The 20,000-nt window shown below is 44.5% G+C and overlaps 1 protein-coding gene across 1 annotated transcript in view; it reads left to right on the forward strand.

Annotated features, from left to right (window-relative positions):
* The first annotated feature begins 15,729 nt into the window (after positions 1 to 15,729).
* The window catches only part of LOC130391373 (A disintegrin and metalloproteinase with thrombospondin motifs 16), a 66,236-nt gene continuing 61,965 nt past the window's right edge, over positions 15,730 to 20,000 (forward strand). The window contains exons 1-2 of the mRNA XM_056601477.1: positions 15,730 to 16,261; positions 16,359 to 16,452. Of these exons, the coding sequence (XP_056457452.1) occupies positions 16,169 to 16,261; positions 16,359 to 16,452 (187 nt within the window). The 5' untranslated portion in view covers positions 15,730 to 16,168. The remainder of the gene's footprint in view (positions 16,262 to 16,358; positions 16,453 to 20,000) is intronic.

Below are 20,000 nucleotides of genomic sequence, written 5' to 3' on the forward strand. Positions count from 1 at the left end.
AGAGGAGAGAGAGAGAGAGAGAGAGAGAGAGAGCGAGAAGAAAGATAGAGAGAGAGAGAGAGAGAGAGAGAGAGAGAGGAGAAGGAGAGAGAGGATGAAAAAGGGATAGAGACAGAGAGAGGGATAGAGAGTTAGAGAGAGAGAGAGATTGAGAGAGAGAGAGAGAGAGAGAGAGAGAGAGAGAGAGAGAGAGAGAGAGAGAGAGAGAGAGAGAGAGAGAAAGGGAGATGCATACAGGAAAAAAAATTGATTCCCAGTGAAAGTTAAGAACATGTCCCCTATGACTTTGTGTCATGATTAATACTACCACAGTCCTTCCACCAACTGTATTGAAACATTACAGTCCGATCAATAACTCTTTGATAATCGACCCCCAAAAATAAGCAACTTGTGAAAATTCTATTACGGAACATATATATATGCATCGGAAAGAAAAAGCAAGCTATTTCCTCTCGCATGCACATGGGCCCGACATTATCCACGCTGTAAACCTAGCATGTGTTACATGTGTATTTCCAACCATCTTCACACGGAGGAAATCATGGGCCGATATCCGCTGCAAGTGTTATGTTTCTCTGGGTGCAGAGCAATGCGCATCTGCGGGCTGCCTTATGCTGCACCATGGGGGGGGGGGGCTGGGATCTGAATGTCGGAGCAAATGCCTTAGCAGCTGTTGCCGGGGTCTTCAGGAGCGATAGAAAAGGGATCCCTCCACCTCCGTCGCTTGACAGCACACTGATTTTCACCTACATCGTGTCAGAGGACGCGATGAGAACGGGTTGAGGGACTCAGGGAACCGCCCCTAGTTCAGCCTCGAACGCGAGGAAACCCCCATTGGGAAGTATTGCGTTTGCAAACAGGTAATGAGTCGCCTGACCTCGCCTGATCACTGGTAATTCTAGGGAAGGTTGAGACAATGGAGGCTGGGGGTGCGAGAACGATACTAGAATGCCAATGAGCAGTTCTGGGGTCAGATCCAAGGAAGGGGAGTACTTTGAGTACTGATGCGCTCCCGTGCTTCAATGGGATTTTCTTCAGGGACTTCCTCATTCTGCTAAAGACATCCAGGTTGGAATACATTATTGTGTAAAAGTCTGTTGTTATAGGCTTTCAATGACCCCGATTCTACCACTCTGATCAGGACAGGGTGGAGCTGTTGAATCTATGGTAGGCTATGATGGACAGACGGCTGTCATCTACCAATGTCATCAAAATGATATTATAATACAATATAAATGTAGGCCTATATCAATTATGTCGCATGTGTTTGTGTGTACAGATGTCGAAGACAGTATATTCGTGTTCAGGGATCTATGCTAGCGCGTAGGAAGAAAAAACGAGAACTTCAAAAACTTCGAAGAGGCTTTGTAAAACACAAAGTTTTCCACTCATTAGATCATTTTTCTAGTTAAAGAGCACATGAAACACCGTTCTGCTCGGATGATCCGACTCTATTTATAGTGTGGGGGGGGGGGGAGAAAATGCATGCAGAGATGGCCTACTTCTAGACATTGTACTTCTCATTGTTGGGACTGTCAACATTTTTTGCTCTTAAGAGCTTGGAACCCAAGCGGCACAACAAGAACCACATTTCTCAAGTCAGGAAGCGGTAAACACTTGCTAATGAAGAGGCTGGCCCCATCTGATCGGCCCCTCTATAATAGAAACACATGAAACAAGACTGCACCAAAAACCTCACACTCAAGATCTCGCAGAGCTAATGTAAAACAGAACTGGATGTGGTGTTTGTTAAAAAATCAAAATTGTCTGGTTTAAACAGTTTAGAAAGTAGACCTGAAGTCCTTGCTCTCAGATTGTTTTATCAACGTACAATGATGCATTTTAAATCTACGTCGTCACTAATGACTTGTGCCCGGGCTGCCACCCTGGGTGTCAGTGATTGATTCGAATGCAGGGAGGGCACCTTCTCTGTGGCTAAAGAGGTGGGTGGGTGGGAGGATCTGGAAACAATGTGAAAGTGATTGAATAGATGTTCTGAAAGCTATTTCGGGTCTGGGCCTCTTGCTTGGTGCTCACTCCCTTCCTCGCATTTTTGGGTTCGTTCTTTTTTTTCTCGTTCTTTTCTCCCTCGCTGGGTAATTAATTAACTTTCCCTCAGGGGTGCTGTTCCTCTGAGGCTGACAACACACACACACACACACACACACACACACACACACACACACACACACACACACACACACACACACACACACAAACACACACACACACACACACACACACACACACACACACACACACACACACACACACACACAAACACACACACACACACACACACACACACACACACACACACACACACACAGACACACACACACACACACACACACATACACACACAAACATACACAAAGACAAGGACGGACACATACACATACAATGCACTTTCACTTAAACACACTCTAAGACAAACCATTGTCCTCAATCTCAGGGTATTCAACCTTAGCCCTGTGTGTTACAGTGCGGCTTGTGTCCTGACTCTAGCCCTTGGTCCAGTACATGCATGAAGTCAGGGGTTATTTCCTAAACAATGCACAGGTGAGGCCTCACAGGTAACACCTGTAGGAATGAAACTGAACACACCCCCTACTGGGAGGTGGTTGTAAGTGCATTTCTGATAGTAGACAGTGCGCTTGACTTTCAGCAGCACTATGCATTAGCAAAGTAATATGAATCCACCCATCCTTAATAATGTTTTAAGAATTGAAATTATTTGTGTAAACACACTTTGGAGAATATTTGGCACACAGATGGGAAAAAAAAAAATTGCAGCATTTTGCCTGCCTAACTTAAACAGTCAATTAACTTTTGTTAGCGTGTGCCATTATTGAGCTTGATTCTATATCAAAACATATCCAGATGTCATCGCAGTGAGGATCTCGAGTTGCCAAGGAAACCCCTGACGAATACCTCATTAGCGGCCATTCCGACCACCACTTACGTCACGTAAAGAAAACGTAAATACGTCTGAGCGCTCGACGCACGGGGAGAAGAGGTGCAGGCGGGCCAGACGGAAGGTGAGGAGGTTAGGATATCATCGGAGCAGCGAGTGAGGGATGGCTGTAGTGACACCTCCTCCATGGTGCAGATGTGTAGAGACAGTAAGGTCAACCTCAAGCCATCCTCTCCCCTAAAGTGGAGGGGCGGGAGTACTCGGGTCGGACGCTGGTCTTTCGGATCAACCATCTGCGTCTTTATAGAGGGTTTTTCGCTGAGGTATCCACTCCAATCAAATGGTCTCGGCTGGTGTTTGAACGCAATACGTTGATAATATGATATTCATGCTAATAAATTATTATTATTAATCATAATAGAAATCTATATTATTATTATTATTGGTAAATGTTGCAAAAAAATTAAAAAAGAGAGGCAAATGCTTCACAATGACTTAAGAAGAAAGATAAGGATCATCATCCACATAGATCTTGGAAAGATTCATCGCCTAACCGATTAATCAACATCCAGCAGCAGGGAGAATCTCCCCAACTCTCCAAAAATGATTCCATATGATCTGCAACCTGAGCAGCTTCACTAAACAGGTGTCTCTGTCTTTTCTCCCCCTGTCTCTTTCCCTATTTCTCTCTCTCTCTGTTCTGCTCCCAACATACCAAATGAAAGAACCGCGCCAGACCAAGTCCCTGTTTTAAAGAGACCGTCGAGGAAAATTGACGTTCCGTGGTTAATAAAGTGTGAATGAAATGTGGTCCCATTCCTAAATTCTAACTACATCAGTGAGAGAGCTATAGAGCTAATGCGTATCCAATGTGCGGTCCCACCATCAAACAGAGTCACGTAATCCTCACGATGGAGCTAACCGCACCCTTTGCAATGAATGTAGAATCAGAATAGAACCGACTATATAGACTAGAAACTACCAGCTCTAGAGTTATATAAGTATAGGTTTTATTCTGTAAGCCGTCCACTGTGCGTGTGACAAAATCACCAGAAACAGGATAAGGGGGGGAAAAGGGTTAGGGTTAGAGGGTAAGAGGTTTAGGGTTAGAGTGTTAGGGGTTAGAGTTATATTATAACAGGTTTTATTCTGGAATCCTTCCGTTGTGCGTGTGCCACACTATCACCAGAAACAGGTTAAGGGGAGTTAAAGGGTTAGGGTTAGGGTTAGAGTTTTAGGGTTAGAGTATTAGGGGTTAGAGTTATATTATTATAGGTTTTTATTCTGGAATCCTTCCGTTGTGCGTGTGCCACACTATCACCATAAACAGGATAAGGTGGGGAAACCAAGGTAAGAAAGCCCTCTCGTATTCGGCTTAATCGGGCTGTTATACCTTTAGCATCGGCAGAGGCTTACACTGTTATTGTAGCTGTCGTGACACGTTAACGACGGACTTCCATCTGACTCGGAGCACCAGGGCTCTGTAAAGTTCCTCTGGAGCAACCCTAGTCCGGGCAGCTGCTACTGGGGGAGTGCCTGGCGTCCGACTTGAGGGATTAAGTCTGATTCAAAACCATTTGTCAGCTAACAGATAAGATGTATGGGAGTTTAAGGGATCCCACTGGCGCACGCACGCACCCACACACCTATGCAGACATATGCATGCATGCACACTCACACCACGCCACACACACACACACACACACACACATATACACACACACACACACACATACACACACACACACATACACACACACACACACACACACACACACAAACACACATCAGACCCGGATATTGGATGTGGTGTTATTAATGTACAAAAGGGAGTAATATCGAGGCATTGGGAGGTCTGGTCCATATGGAATTGACACTCACTGGGAGCTATAGCTGAGGACTATAGAGTTACAGGAGTGTGCTAAAAGCAATATCTTGCAGCTGTTGCTGATAGGTTATATGATCGTTTCCCCCAAAGAACAATCCGATAATTAATAGAACTGTGAGTCTGTGTGTACGTGTTGATCGCAAGTAATGGAAATAGAGGATCACACACCGCCCGCCAGGGATAAAATAGAAGAGACTCACAGATAGACAGAGAGAGAGAGAAACAGAGAGACAGAGGGAGACAGAGAGGGAGCGAGAGACAGAGAGAAAGAGAGCAACAGAGAGAAAGAGAGAGATAGAGAGACAGATACAGAGGGAGAGTGAGACAGAGACTCAGACAGAGAGACAGAAAGAGACAGAGAGAAAGCGAGCGAGACAGAGAGAGACAGAGACAGGGAGAGTCCGAAACAGAGACTGAGACAGAAAGACAAAGACCGAAAGGGAGACAGAGACAGAGACAGAGAGACGGCGAAAGAGGCAGAGCAAGACAGAGACAGAGACATAGAGAGAGTCAGAGAGAGAAAGAGCGAGAGACAGAGCGAGAGAAAGACAGTGACCGAGAGAGAGAGAAAGAGAGAGACCTTGTGAGCTCCATACAGGAAAGGGAAAATGTCAATCCCAGTGGAAGACATGAGCATGGCCCTGGTGACTCTGAATGATACCACACAGAGCAACACAGTCATTCTCCCGAGTTTTCCCAACGCTTAAATTCCTCCAGTCACCAAAGAAGAGGACTGGCCTCACAACTGCAGGGCGATTGTCACTGTGTGGGTCATCGCTTCTCCAAACATGCGTGCAACATTCAGAAAGGAGTTATTCTCAAGTACAGCAGATGCATTTAATCACCAGCAAAAAAAAAAAAGCCATGGCACTCAAACAAAGGAAGTCATTTTTTCCCATTATTTTCCGTCGTTTCCAACTGTTCTCCCTTCCCCCCCCCCCCCCCCCCCCCTAGGGTTAGGGGTCCCATTCATTTCAGCGCTGAATACGTAGGCTCCCTTTATACGTGCCCTGCCATCAGAAGCTCTTTATCTGCACCAGACTAATGGTCTGCCATTTACAAATAATGGGGGTGGTGGTGGTGGTGGTGGTGGTGGGTAGTTTAGTTATCTCGGCTATGAGGACAGAGTGACAACAAGTTGGACACTTTTTCCCACACAGAAATGCATGTGTCTCACGCACACAATGGTACCAGCAGAACCCAGGAGCCCCAGCCAGCCCCCTCCCCCCCATCCCCACCCCCACCCCCATGGCAGAGCCCGGGCCTTGGACTGCTTCTTCTTCTGGCCACGGCTTTTGTTGAGTTTCTATGAGGATGTCGTGGTCTCTTCTCTAGCTGTAAATGATGCACGGCTCAGAAAAAGTTGACTCTTGGAATAACTTGAAATAATGGGACTGGTTTGATGCCCTTATCGCGATACAAGTCACTCTGAACCAAGACAAATCTGAAATCTATGAATTACATGTGTATTATTTCAAGTTGAATAACGGGGGGGAATCAGTTTTGTGGTCCAATAAACTTGTTTGCAGAGCTAGACGATCCCTTTTGAGCGAAACATGTTGCGACCAGCTGTGGCAGTTCTCACCGGCTATCTATAAATTATGATAATGACGATGATGTGGATGATAGTATGCTGGTAGCCAGCTTGCCATCATTGCTCCAAAAAGGTGTTTTCCCCAAACAAGAGCGGTCTAAAAGGAACATTTGAAGCAGCTTGATATAAATATGAAATCTTTGATGAGTCATTCACGTCCACACCTGCAACATCACTTAGTTCCCCCAGCCTGCGTCCGTCTCATAAGGCCCAAGTCCGAAAACAAACTCCTCCAATGACAGCCACATCATGACCCCGAGACAAACAATCAATACGCTCTCAATACCCCTCCTTCACCCCTGAAACACTGAAATTTGTCTCGACATGCTAGACTCTCGTGGCCTGTCAGGGAGCAATCTCTGACATCTTTTATCTTTGACCCAGATCCGAGCGTGGAATGTGGCTTTCGCTAGTGGAGACACAGATATGTACACTCCCTGACCGCAGGGGTCAAGGGGCGCATCACATTCCACCAGAGGCCCTTAAAAGCTAAATAAAGTAGTAATAGTGCCAGCGGAAATATGTTAAACATTTTGATTTACTTTGAATATTGGTATATACGCTTAACGGTTTTGGTTCAAAGAGGGGGTGCCCTTTTAAAACTGATACTTTTGAGGGTTACAACCAATCATCTAGACGTAAAAAAAACCTAGACCTACTATTTTGGGCTGAGGGGATCCATCATCAGCAACAAAGTGGTGAGGAACAGATGAACAACAGGTGGTTGAGCAGCCGTGTCCAAAGCATTTAGCAATGCAATTGGAAAAGATACAATCACATCAATCAAGTTTACCATCCAACCATCCTAATGCCGAATGAAAACGGCCTGACAACATTTAAGGCAATTTCCGCATAATTCCAATCAAACCACCAAACTAACCTTTCACATTATCTCTAAATACGTCCTCGTCAATCATGTTCTACAGCCTATTCATCCTCTCTGCCTACCAGACATAAGGCTTCCGCAATGTGTGGCGTATTACTTCCAAGTGCACACATATTGTTTTCTGGTTGGCTGGAGCACCCACTCAGGCAGACATGACAGCTTCTCTCAACCTGCGTCGCGTGACCTTTTCACCTCCTAACCAAAACAGAGCTTAGGCCCCACTGAGGACAGTCACCTAGCCGCCTCTGATGGGGACCCACTCTGACAGAGGTGCTGACCTGTGAAGGATGGTTGAAAGTGTTGTTGTTGGTTGTTGCTCTGTGTGTGTGTGTGTGTGTGTGTGTGTGTGGGGGGTGTGTGTGTGTGGGGGGGGGGGGAGGGTTAGATTTGTGTGGTTATGTGTGTATGTGAAAAGACGTATTGAAGTGTCGGTGTGTGTGTGTGTTCAAGCGCGACCATATATATCTGAAAGCAGTATCATATGCAATAAAATGATTATAATATAATAGGCACACACAAACAAAAAGAGTTGATCAGGTACTGTTGAATTTAAAGGGATACGCCAAGTTATCTGTGAATTGGATTCCGAAGTTGAGCCATTTGATAAAATAACGGAAGACATATAGTAACATATAGGAGATTTATCAAATTACCTTGTTCATATTTTAAATGCACAAAGGATTTTGCTTTTATTGATGAAGTTGGTCTATTGGACCCCTTGCTTGCCTACTCTTTTGCACTTACCCTATCGTCAACGCACACACACCGAAAAAATACACCACCCACAGATAAATGTATTCAATCACATGCCCACATACACATGCACACACAGACACACGCACAGCTCACATGAGTTTCCCATCATAGTATCAAGATTAAAAATAATGTTAATACATTTACTAGACCTATAAACCCTGCGTATACCTTGAACAGTTCCCCCCCCCCCATTCCCTGGAGCTTTCCCACTGTTTTATCGGTCTACCTATAACTCCCCTTACATCAGCTGCTATATCTCCTACAGTGTCTTCTTATGGACTCCTGATTTACTGCTCCAGCGAATCCCTGGCCTCGATGCCGGCTACCTTGACTCCATCCAGCCTGTCTGCACTGCTCTGCTCTGGGGAAATGAAGCGGTGTGAAAAGTGCAAGAAAAGAAGGAACCTGGGAGGGGGAGAATGAGGCACAGGATCGCTGGGGGGAACCTCTGTGACCAACATGGCATAGAAACATCAAACGAGGGGGAGAATCGCAGAAGCACCCGTGGTCAATGAGGTGTCCGTGTAAGTATGCGGTGGGAATCGCTGCATAGGGATGCGTATGTGTGAGTGCTGCATGAATGTCTTAGAAAGAAAGCTCGTTGAATACGTGTTCCCCTTTAAAATCTCTTTGATTTACAATGGGCAGGGTTTGCACCTCTGTAAATGTTCTTGCATTGTTTGTTGAAATTGAGTCCGGCTGTGAGAGTCCGAGGAGTCCAACTGAAGTCGGAGCTGAAGAGGAAACACATTTAGTTTTCTCCTCATGTGAGCACTGAGGTTGATATTATACATTGTAGTAGGTTCTTCGTTTTAGGCGTATTTTCTTATTTCAGTCTCTGTCTTTTTGATACGCTTAGCTGGTCAGGGCAGACACCATTAGAATCCCTTTGCCAAAGTTTTTTTGTTAGATTGCTCAGTACCATCAATTTGTGATTCTGTTAGGTCCATCGGGTGTAGTTTTGACGTCCGTTAGGGGGAACGCTGAACTAGAGATTGCTGTAGTTTCTTAGACAAGCTCAAGGCATTAAGGCATTTCTCATCAAGTGGTGTTCCAGCTCACCTTTTCATGGCAGGGGTTCAGTTCCACCAGTGGCCTCGGGTCCCCAAGTATTTCTGCTTGCTCCTCGACACGTTCACCTTTGCTTCTCCCTCTTGCTCTTCTTTTCCCTTCTTGTTCTTTCCATCCTGTTTTTGATAGTTTTATTGAAAAAAAAATGTTTGTGTGAGGTGTTTCATATATTGGTCTGTGCAGCGCCAGGGCTTGATGTTGAGTAAGAAGCTCCAAGTTTATCACTGGAGGAGGATGTTGATTGAGGAATTTTTTAGATAATCAATACCATTCAAATGCCTCAAATCCATTCAATAAAAAAATATGAATGTATATTTATTTTATATTATATTTTTACCAGAGGATTTTAAAAAATTACTTGTTTCTGCTATGACATCCTGCTGGACCTACACTGACATTACAGATGCCTGTGGAAAAGTACAACCAAACCACAGTCTGGACAACTCTCCTCAGTCTGCTGTGCCTTGGGCTGTTTGTCTTTGTGTGTGTCTTCCTTGGAGGTCTATGGAAGTTTGATTACTCCATGGGAGTCACTGGTAGCAGAGTCATACGTTTCTGCATATGTGCCAAGTTGCCAACATAACTCTCCATGCATTATAAGTTAAGCAAAGATAAATAGATCAGCAATCAGCAAGTGTCTTCACAATTAACCGATCTAACATATATCAATATTCCTCCACTATTCAGTGCTAAAGCATCATTTAATTAATCGAACAGCATTGTTGCATTACCGTTATATATACAACTGTGCAAAATAATAATCACTTTAACATGAACAATGTGGATTATTGCAGCGAGTGACATTATTTCACTGTCAACTAAATATCAACACCTCTTTCACCTTGAAACTCAAACGTTTTCGTGAGCAATGCATCAGAAACAAATTGGCACAACTTTTAATATACAGAAAGAGTTCACCCCAAGTCTCATATCGGGAAACAATGAGTTTGGGTGGAGAGGCTAGCAGTGGGTATAAAATGCATTGGCGCACTACGATGAATTGATTTTTGATTAATCTACTCAAGTATATCAGCAAGGACTGGAAGAATAAATGATGAGAAAGAATTTTGATTTGAACATGGCAATTCTGAAATTTTAATAAATATCATCGTCTCATAAGGCCATATCCGAAAACGATCTTCTCCAATGACAACCAAATCATGACCCCCGAGAATAACAATACAAAGAAAATCAATACCCCCCCTGACCCCTTAAATTTGTACATTTCGCCTTCAAATGTGCGTAAGTAATGCCTTCGTCCGCATCACATGTAAACTCAGGGGCTCAAAAACCCATCAACACAACATAAAACATTCCCCCACAAAGCGTGCAACAGACAAATCACGGATTATATCACGATAAGAAGAGCGGTGCCAGCCCTCCCGACCTCCGTCTCCGTGCCAACCAGTACACTTCCATGCCACCCTGCGGACAGTGAGGAGGGTTGTAATGGACAGAGGATCTTGGCCAGACTTCCCCTCCCACAGATTGAATCCATGCCACTGGTTTGCAGGCATGCAAAGGCTGCAGCTCTGCTGAGGGAAGCGAAAAAAGGCCGTTTCCTGTGGAACCCTGCGATATGAAAGACACCATACAGCACCGGAGAGGCATCCGAGAACCTCGAGGATTCCTTCCACCTTTCACAAAGAGGGACACTATACACACATCTTAAGAGGCAAATCAGGAGCCTGATACTGCGATGGAAACTGTGCTGGGATGCAGTGCAGTTACTTTAACAACACCTTTTAATAGATTGATAAGAGGGTACGTTTGAAGTCTGTCATTTCGCCGACCCCCCCCCCCCCCCCCCCCCCCCGAGAAAAAGTCACATTTCTCCCCTGAGCTTTTTGATTTCCTATTAACTCAGACGAATGATGAAGGGATCCCCGCCAGCAGCAGCATTGCTTTCACAACATGGAGGTGGTGAACTTTAGCAGACTCCTACCCTGCAGGGTGTCATAAGACCAGCCACTTAATTTTCGGGGGCTTCATACGCCCCTCCCTTCAGAAACGCTATTTCCATCTCAGTGATCACATACAGCTGACTACCAATAATTAGAGCGATTCTGCAGCCCTTCATTTTCTCCTGGCCTCTGGAAACAAAGGGGGTGCAGAGAGAGAAGTGTTATGCTCAGAGGAGAGAGGTTGCCCGCTGTGTGCATGGTACCAAGACGATTAAATTCAAACCTCTGGAATTGTCTTTCTACGTTTCGGAGTTTGTGTATCGATGTTTGTCTTTATCTTCATATTGCTCTATGCTAACACCTTATAAAGCTCACAAAATGTGATAACATATAAAAACATTTAACAAGCAAGCAATATATCCATCCAATTCATTAAAAATCTGCAAACGATATAAGAAATGCAGTAAACTATTGTTGTTGTGTTCAACAAACAGCTGTTGAGGCTTATTGTCTAAGGCAGCTCACTAAAGACACCGATAAGCCCGGAGCTGCTGTTATTTTGTATTAAGTAGCACTGGATCATTTAACAGTGGACTAGTGCAAGGCTTTAGCTCCAATTCAGGGAGCTGGAATCATAATCACCTCCAACTTCCTCCATCCTCCCTTCTCTACCTCCCTCCAGCTCCTTCCTCCGTCAGCTCTCAGAAACCTCACACTAATGCTGCCCAGAGAAGAAAAGGTTGTGCAAGACTAAACTGTAATATTGAGCACTTCCATGGATGATAGTGGTTGACACATCGTAGAGGATGCAATCTGATTTGTAGCTGTATTCAATTATTTGTTAAATTTCCCAACTATATTAAAATATAAAACAAGACTTTGAACTTTGAATTATAATGTAAAACAGGTTTGGGAATGTGTTGTGCAAGTAGTCCTATGCATTTCAAAATGAGTTTGGATTGGTCTTCAACATCATCATCATATTCAACAAGAGCACACATGTACCCTGAAAGTGCAAGACTTGCAACATTACCGGCATAACATCCCCACCCTATATTTCTCATGAACATCCATGGAGACGCCTTGATGGAGCTATGACAATGCCGTGTGCACACATGTGATTGACAGTCCAGATGTTTAAATTCCCTTCGCTACTGTTTTTTCAACAAATGTTCTCATGGACTATTGGACTATTGGATGAATATTACAGTGTAGACATTCATCACACGAAATTTGTTTGATTTACCAATGGAGATGTTTGGTGTTTTCAAACCTAATTCTAAGAAGCATGCATGTGCGACTAATCAACTGCAAATACAAAGTCAGCCTGTACAAAGGACCCCACTAGAGGCAAAAACCAAAACAACATTGCACATAATCAAACCACATGGCACATAATTAAACTCATTGCAGATTATTAAACCACATTTCACATAATTAAACCTCATTTCACAGAATTAAACCACGTTACACAAATGAACTTCAACATTAAGCAGCAGTAAACAGCAGTTTCAAATGAACTAGAAGTTGAATGAGGGTTGTAGATAAGACATGGGAGTGTTTAGCAGTGTGTACAAGTGCATGTGGAAATCAGTAAGTGCAGCGGCAAATCCATGACTAAATCCTTCCATTTCTAGCATGCCAAGCCTGAACCAACCAGTTAAACATGGAGCAAAACCAGTCTACAAGCCCCGTCTTTGGGCTCTGAAAGTCTTCCGTGGGTCCAGTGGGGTAAACAATGGATGGATCAAGAACCAAGGACATGTCCTTTAATTTAGGATCTCTTTTAATCAAGTCTTTTATACACTGCTTATGAGGGCATTTTTGACAACATCAGAGTCCTCGAACCACATGGCAAAGAGGATTCCTGAGGGCAGTAACTTGTATTTGCAGAACGTGCCGTTTCTTTAGAATAAGTGCCATCGGTTCCTCATGGGTGGATTTTAATTGACCTTTAATTTTGCCAGAAGGGTGTTTTGGCTCAGAGGCACTCATTGTGTTGTGATCTGCGACACTGGTGTAGGCTTCTACAGAATTTTGTCAATGAGTTCTTTGGTTTTCAAACATCACAATATCTTGTTTCTGTCTCCTCATCCCTTCAATTAGCTGAAAACAGCTTGTGGGATGCAGAAAATGAAAGATTGAAATGTTCTCAAAAGTTGATGTTTTGGCTAGATAGTTCACTCACGCAGACGCCAGTTATTCATACGTCATTGCCAAATCAGCACCACCTGTAGAAAATGAAACCACTCAAATAATGAGATCTTGTTTCCTTTTTTTTAGTTGGGTTCTGTAAGATGTCGACGTTGTGCTGTGATACTAGGTCTTTTATCTTTTTGTAAATATCATAGTTAATAATCTGATTGTTCCATGACTCGCCTCCCTAAAATATGCAATCACAATAAACATATAGAGCTGATTTGCTTGTAATCAACAACATGCATATTCAAATAAAGTCATACCACACACTTTTAGGCTCTATTTGAAACCATAAAAAAAACTGACCTTGGGTACTAGTTCAGAGCAATAGAACTACTAAAAACATTTTTATCTATCAGCCAAAAAAGTTACTTTTTCTTACAATTAACACGCAATCTTCACTAATCAGATTGTTCAGTTGGAATGAGGTGATGGTCACTCCAACAGTGCATATTGGAGCCCAATCATTTGCTAAATCTATGTATTAAACAGGCAAGTACGGACAGACAGAGAGGCAGGCAGGGACACACACAGGGCCAGGAGACAGACAATTAGGGTCCTGAAGATTAGAGGGCATATTGGAAGTGAACTGATCCCAATCGGTGACAGCTTAGAGGGCCACCTCACCCAAGCACATATCGTCCAATCTGGACAAGTCATTTTCAAGGTTCAGTCACACTGTGTAATTTTCTGTCCTTTTGTTCTTGCTATTCTTGCGTTTTATTTTGCATAATTGTTCTCATTTAGAGTGCTCTCCCATTATGTAGAAGGAAGCTTATTCAGAGCCTACTTCGCCTGGCTGTCTGCCTGAGGTTGGTAAAAAATGAACTGCTCTTTTACTGAATAAATATCCATGTGGCCTACTCAATGATTATCAATGAGAATTCCACACGTACACAAATCCTGTGTTTGGTTTTCAATGGGCCTGGGTAACGCACAGGGTAACAGATTGGTATGGTCAACTTGGTTTGGGACTTCCCTCTTATTTGATCCCAGTCTTTGTCCTTGTTCACTGCCAAGAGCTTACTCTGTAAACTGGCAATTTACCCATCTCTCTCTCTCTCTCTCTCTCTCTCTCTCTCTCTCTCTCTCTCTCTCTCTCTCTCTCTCTCTCTCTCTCGCTCTGTCTCTCTCACACACACACGCAAAAACGCACACACACACACACACTCTCTCTCGCTCGCTCTCTCTCTGTCTCTCGCTCTGTCTCTCTCACACACACGCAAAAACGCACACACACACACACACACACACACACACACACACACACACACACACACACACACACACACACTCTCTCTCTCGCTCTCTCTCTCTCTCTCTCTCTCTCTCTCTCTCTCTCTCTCTCTCTCTCTCTCTCTCTCTCTCTCTCCACAAACCCAAACGAACTCACACCGGATGATGCAGCATTACATTTGCATCTGGTTTACTTTTGTTGTGGAACAGTACTTCGTGTATAGTATGAAACAAGCAACCACAATCCGCAACCACAACACCCGGTCGTCTCCCGCAGTCATAAAATGCGCCCATGCACGATTAAGAAGAGTTGGATAGTCGCCTATCTGCGCAGCTGCACAGCGCGAGAGAACGATGGGGAAAACAATCACGCACATGACTCGGTAGGGTGCATTCTTAATAGGGATAGCGTGTCTTAACATGTTTAATTAGTTGGAATATTCATCAGAACGTAGCCTATAGCTACAAATTAAATATGATGATAATCAAACATAAATGCCTTCTTCCGGACCGTGCGTAACCTCGTTTCCAGGCTTGTTGAAAGCATCTTACGGCGGGACGCCTGGGACGGGATGGTCCAAATGATCGGTACTGAAGACAGAGAGGGTGGGACTATCGGTTACTGATGTTCAGGATAGAGGCAATCAGAGAGGGAGGGACTTCCTGTATATGGATATCGTTCTCCGTTACATATTTCGAATATTGCTTTCTTTCTTTCGTCGTGGATGCTGTTATACTTTCTATGTTCAAATTTGTTCTCACTCCAGGGAATGTTAACTGCATGGCGGACATGCATGACGGTAGACCGGTATAACGCTACAAGTCAGGATCCTCTCCCCGACTAATCACTGCTGGGAGCACAGGTGTCGTCTTCTATTGGTTGGACAACTCGGCACGCGCTCCACCCCGCCAAAGAAAAGACGCTAGTCACTCGCGAGCCACCCGGGGGAACTTCATCATCATATGATCCCAGTGGGAGTCAAACCTGCTCCGGGGTGGCAGAGAATAGAGAGAGAGGAGAGCGAGAGAGAGAGAGAGAGAGAGAGAGAGCGAGAGCGAGAGCGAGAGCGAGAGAGAGAGCGAGAGAGAGAGAGAGAGAGAGAGAGAGAAAGAAAGAGAGCGAGAGAGAGAGAGAGAGAGAGAGAGAGAGAGAGAGAGAGAGAGAGAGAGAGAGAGAGAGAGAGAGAGAGAGAGAGAGAGAGAGAGAGAGAGAGAGAGAGAGAGAGAGAGGCAAACTATCGATAGAGGGAGAGAGAGACAGATAGACAGATAGACAGATAGACAGAGCGAGAGACATCAAGAGACAGAGAGAGAGAAGCCGTACAATTTCAGACGGCGTTGAAAGAAAGACGGAGAACTGAAAAGGAGAGGGAAGGAAGCACATCCACCCGGGAAGAAGAAGAAGAGCACAGAACATGTCTGGTCGGGAGAAGGAACCCAAGTCAACCAACTCCCCCACAAGGTCCACCAGAATACACTGAGATGGATGGAGCCCAGAGAGGAGCTGATATCTGCTGTCGCGTTGTTACCAGGGGTGCAGGCTGCAGCACCTACAACAAGCAATAGATCAACACAGCCCTTTTGACAATTCTTCATTCATCCGTCCGTCCATGGCGTCATCCCAAGTCATTTGACTTGCTGCACTGCTGGAATATACCGGGAGGATTTCTTCTGCCTGCAGGAGTTCTCCGTTTGGGTGGAAGGTGTTTCCACAGACATGGCTTTGCGTCGGACCCTTGCACAGTCAATACACGGGACGCCACGGCACCTACTTCTCTTGCATCTCGTGTGCTTCTGTATACTGTTCAGAGTAAGTGAACCCGCAGTGTGATAAAAGTGCAGATTTCGAGTTCTGGTTTTGCAGCTTGAAGCAGCCTAAACTTATTCCAGCTTTCCTTTCCCTTTAGAACCGTGTAGCTGCAGCTGATGCCGCGGGCCACCCAGCAGCTCCTGTCGACGTTTCAGACTTGCTACAGTCCCTTAATTTGCCTCAGAACACAGGTAACGACGGTTCAGTTCATTTGAAATGCCTTATTTATGGCACAAACTGTGAGGATCGTTTCATGTTATGTGTACCGTGAAGTTTTTTTGTGTTTTTTTCCATGTTTTGTGACACATTTCCAACACACACTGCATCAATTGAGCAGAAGTTTGCGGACATCGCTCACCTGCGATACAGAGTGATCGCTAGAGGGCGACCGTCCACCTCACTCTGTCTGCATCCCCTGGATGTTCATTACTATGGACCTCCAGCGCGCTTTTAAACCGGCCTCTGCCATACACATGACATGCGGCTTCAGCTTACAGCTTACTAGAACCTTTCTTTCGGGTTGACGTTGTTTGTTCCCGAGCAGTTCTCATAGGTAGACAGAGTCAACACTATGGGGTTTTAATGGAGTAAACCTTTCTGCCGTCTTCTGCAACTTCTAACTTAAAGAAAAACAACAGACCCCACAACGGAGCCACCGTCTTCAACTAAGCACACAAAGCTTGAATGAAGATGCGGCCCTAATGACAATGCCAATATTGTTCTTACTTACCATACCTTTATCACACAATTACACTCTTTGCACAATGTATCAGGTGACAGTTAATCTATTTCCATTAACCACCCTGATGAACAAAAAGCCCCCAAGAAGGACTTAAAACCCCCATGCCCCCACCTGCCTTTAACAATACTAATGGCACTCAGGACCCACTAAACCAACAAGACAGCCATCGCAGGATCTTGTCATAAACACAGATGTGTGTGTGTTTGTGGGGGTGGGGGGGTGGGTGTGTGGGGGGGTGATCTCTTCCTGCTAACTGTCTGCTGCCAGCCAGACAAGGGTCATTGCAGCTGGTTTGTTACTTAGGTAGAGACAAACAGCCTTGAGAGTGTGTGTGTGTGTGTGTGTGTGTGTGTGTGTGTGTGTGTGTGTGTGTGTGTGTGTGTGTGTGTGTGTGTGTGTGTGTGTGTGTGTGTGTGTGTGTGTGTGTGTGTGTGTGTGTGTGTGTGTGGTTGTGTGTGCCTTGATGGCCACTCGGACTTAACGTTTGAGGCAGGGAGCACGAAGAGTCCATTAAGCAAAGTATGCAGCAAAGATTGTTACATTTAACGGCTTGACTTGGATATAAACACACATTACATTATGTTACTACATTACATCATATCATATACATAATATGTCTGCAGACATTAATCTGGTTAGCAAGGGGAATTTTTATTCACAATCGCCTTACATTAAAATTGTGCCTTTGATGATTTCGTGCTTTAATCTCCAGCATTCACACGCACGCACACCCACGCAAACACTGACTAGCACACGCACAGACACACAGACACACACACACACACACACACACACACACACACACACACACACACACACAAACTGCCACTGACGACACACACTGCCACTGATGACACGCACATCCAAACACACACACACACACACACACACACACACACACACACACACACACACACACACACACACACACACGCACACACACACACACAAACACAGACATGCACACTCACTGACATACACATACACACACACACACACACACACACACACACACACACACACACACACACTGCCACTGATGACACACACTCACACACACACACACACACACACACACACACACACACACACACACACACACACACACACACACACACACACACACACACACACACACACACACGTCACACACACACACACACACACACACACTGCCACTGATGACACACACTCACACACTCACACACTCACACACACACACACACACACACACACACACACACACACACACACACACACACACACACACACACACACACACACACACACACACACACACACACACACACACACACACACACACACACACACACCGCCACTGATAACACGCTGTCTGTCGCCCTGCATGCTTCCTGTACCGCCACAACACGTCTGTCTCCATGCTAAATATACTCATTATTAGGCAGGTCACGGTGCACAGTCACCAATGCTGGCCTGTTGTTGATGGTAAAAGTGCAATGGTGGCTGGTCCCCTGGGAACTCAAAGGTGATAAAGGGAATGCGTAGGCTATTCTTCGTCCCAGGAAACAATGTCCAATGATCTTACCAGCCAGGCCCCACTCAAATTGCTTAACCACCGGGTGCAGATATGCTATTTGTTTGCCTTGTGGATAGGCTCTTGTACATGAAGGGTTTTGGCACAAGGATTGAAGTGAAGTGCTTAATTATGTGAAAAGAAGGTCTGTAATGCTGTACCAGTCTCCTTCCTTGACGACTGCGTAGGTTGCCATCAATAGATTTGTTTAAACTTTTCTAATGATATCGAAATGCGGAATCGCCAGAGGTAACCAGGATCTTGGAATGGAAATGTTTTCTGTTGAACCCGGATAGCTTAATCTGTCATCCCTCTTGTCCCCTGTTATCGGTTTAGGAGAGAGCTGGTTATACAAATAGTACAATCACTTAGCATTGTGATGCACTTTCGTTCACATTTCTCAGATGGTTACCGGGATGTGGTCTGACTTGGTGTGATGTCATCTTGGATGTGTCCAAAAGCAAATAAATACATAATAGTTTGCGGTCACTCGCTGGTTCATTAACATTTTATGTGGGAATGCTAAATCCCGACAAATGTTCGCCAAATCATCAATGAGATGAGGGGGTTTTAAAAAAAAGAAACTTTTTTTTTCTTGGTCTGTGGAAAGTGTATTTGAGTCCAGACATACTACATTAACCCTTTGTTTGACCTTTGAAGAAAAAAACCCATTACATTAGTCTTCTTCCTGACCAGAAACAGGGATTTAACTAGTCCAGTGGTCCAGTCCTAGTTTATGACCTGCTGTTAACCGGCACTAACTGGAGTGGAAAATCAGAGCAAACAGATCCCATCTAATCTGATAGGACTGGACGGGAAGCTGTCGTGACCCTGCCATCACAAATATGTGTGGCAGGTTAAGTAGAACCTAAAAAAAATTAACAGGACAGACAGACAGACAGACAGACAGACAGACAGACAGACAGACAGACAAAGGACCCTCAAACTGAGCTTTTTCTTGCTAAAAAGTGGATGATTCAAAGACCCCCTTTCCAGTTGACTTTGTATTTGTCCTCCAAAAATAGTCAAACCATTGGTTTGGATAATGAAAAGCCAAGGAACACAATGATACAGGGATTCCCATTGCCATATACTTCCAATTGTCCTTCTCGTGATTATATGAAATTAGGTGAAATTTCGGATTTCTTCCTTCCTGAACCGAACATAAACTGCAGGAAGACACACAGGGTTTATTTCACGTTTTACTGGCACATCTGTTTGGAGAACCCCACGTGATTCTATGCCAAGTTCAGTTTTATCCGAAGCATGTTGTAGCTAAAATCCATTATTTGCAAATAAAAATAAAGAAAAACCAATGTACCACTGCAGGGAGTTCAATTACAAATCATTAAATAGCTAAGAAATGCAGAAATGTGGCCAGCTTTATTTGCGATTTTATTACCTTTCTTGGTAGGACTATCATTACATACGCCATCATTATC

This window comes from Gadus chalcogrammus, chromosome 11 (assembly GCF_026213295.1).
Source record: "Gadus chalcogrammus isolate NIFS_2021 chromosome 11, NIFS_Gcha_1.0, whole genome shotgun sequence".
NCBI lineage: Eukaryota > Metazoa > Chordata > Actinopteri > Gadiformes > Gadidae > Gadus > Gadus chalcogrammus.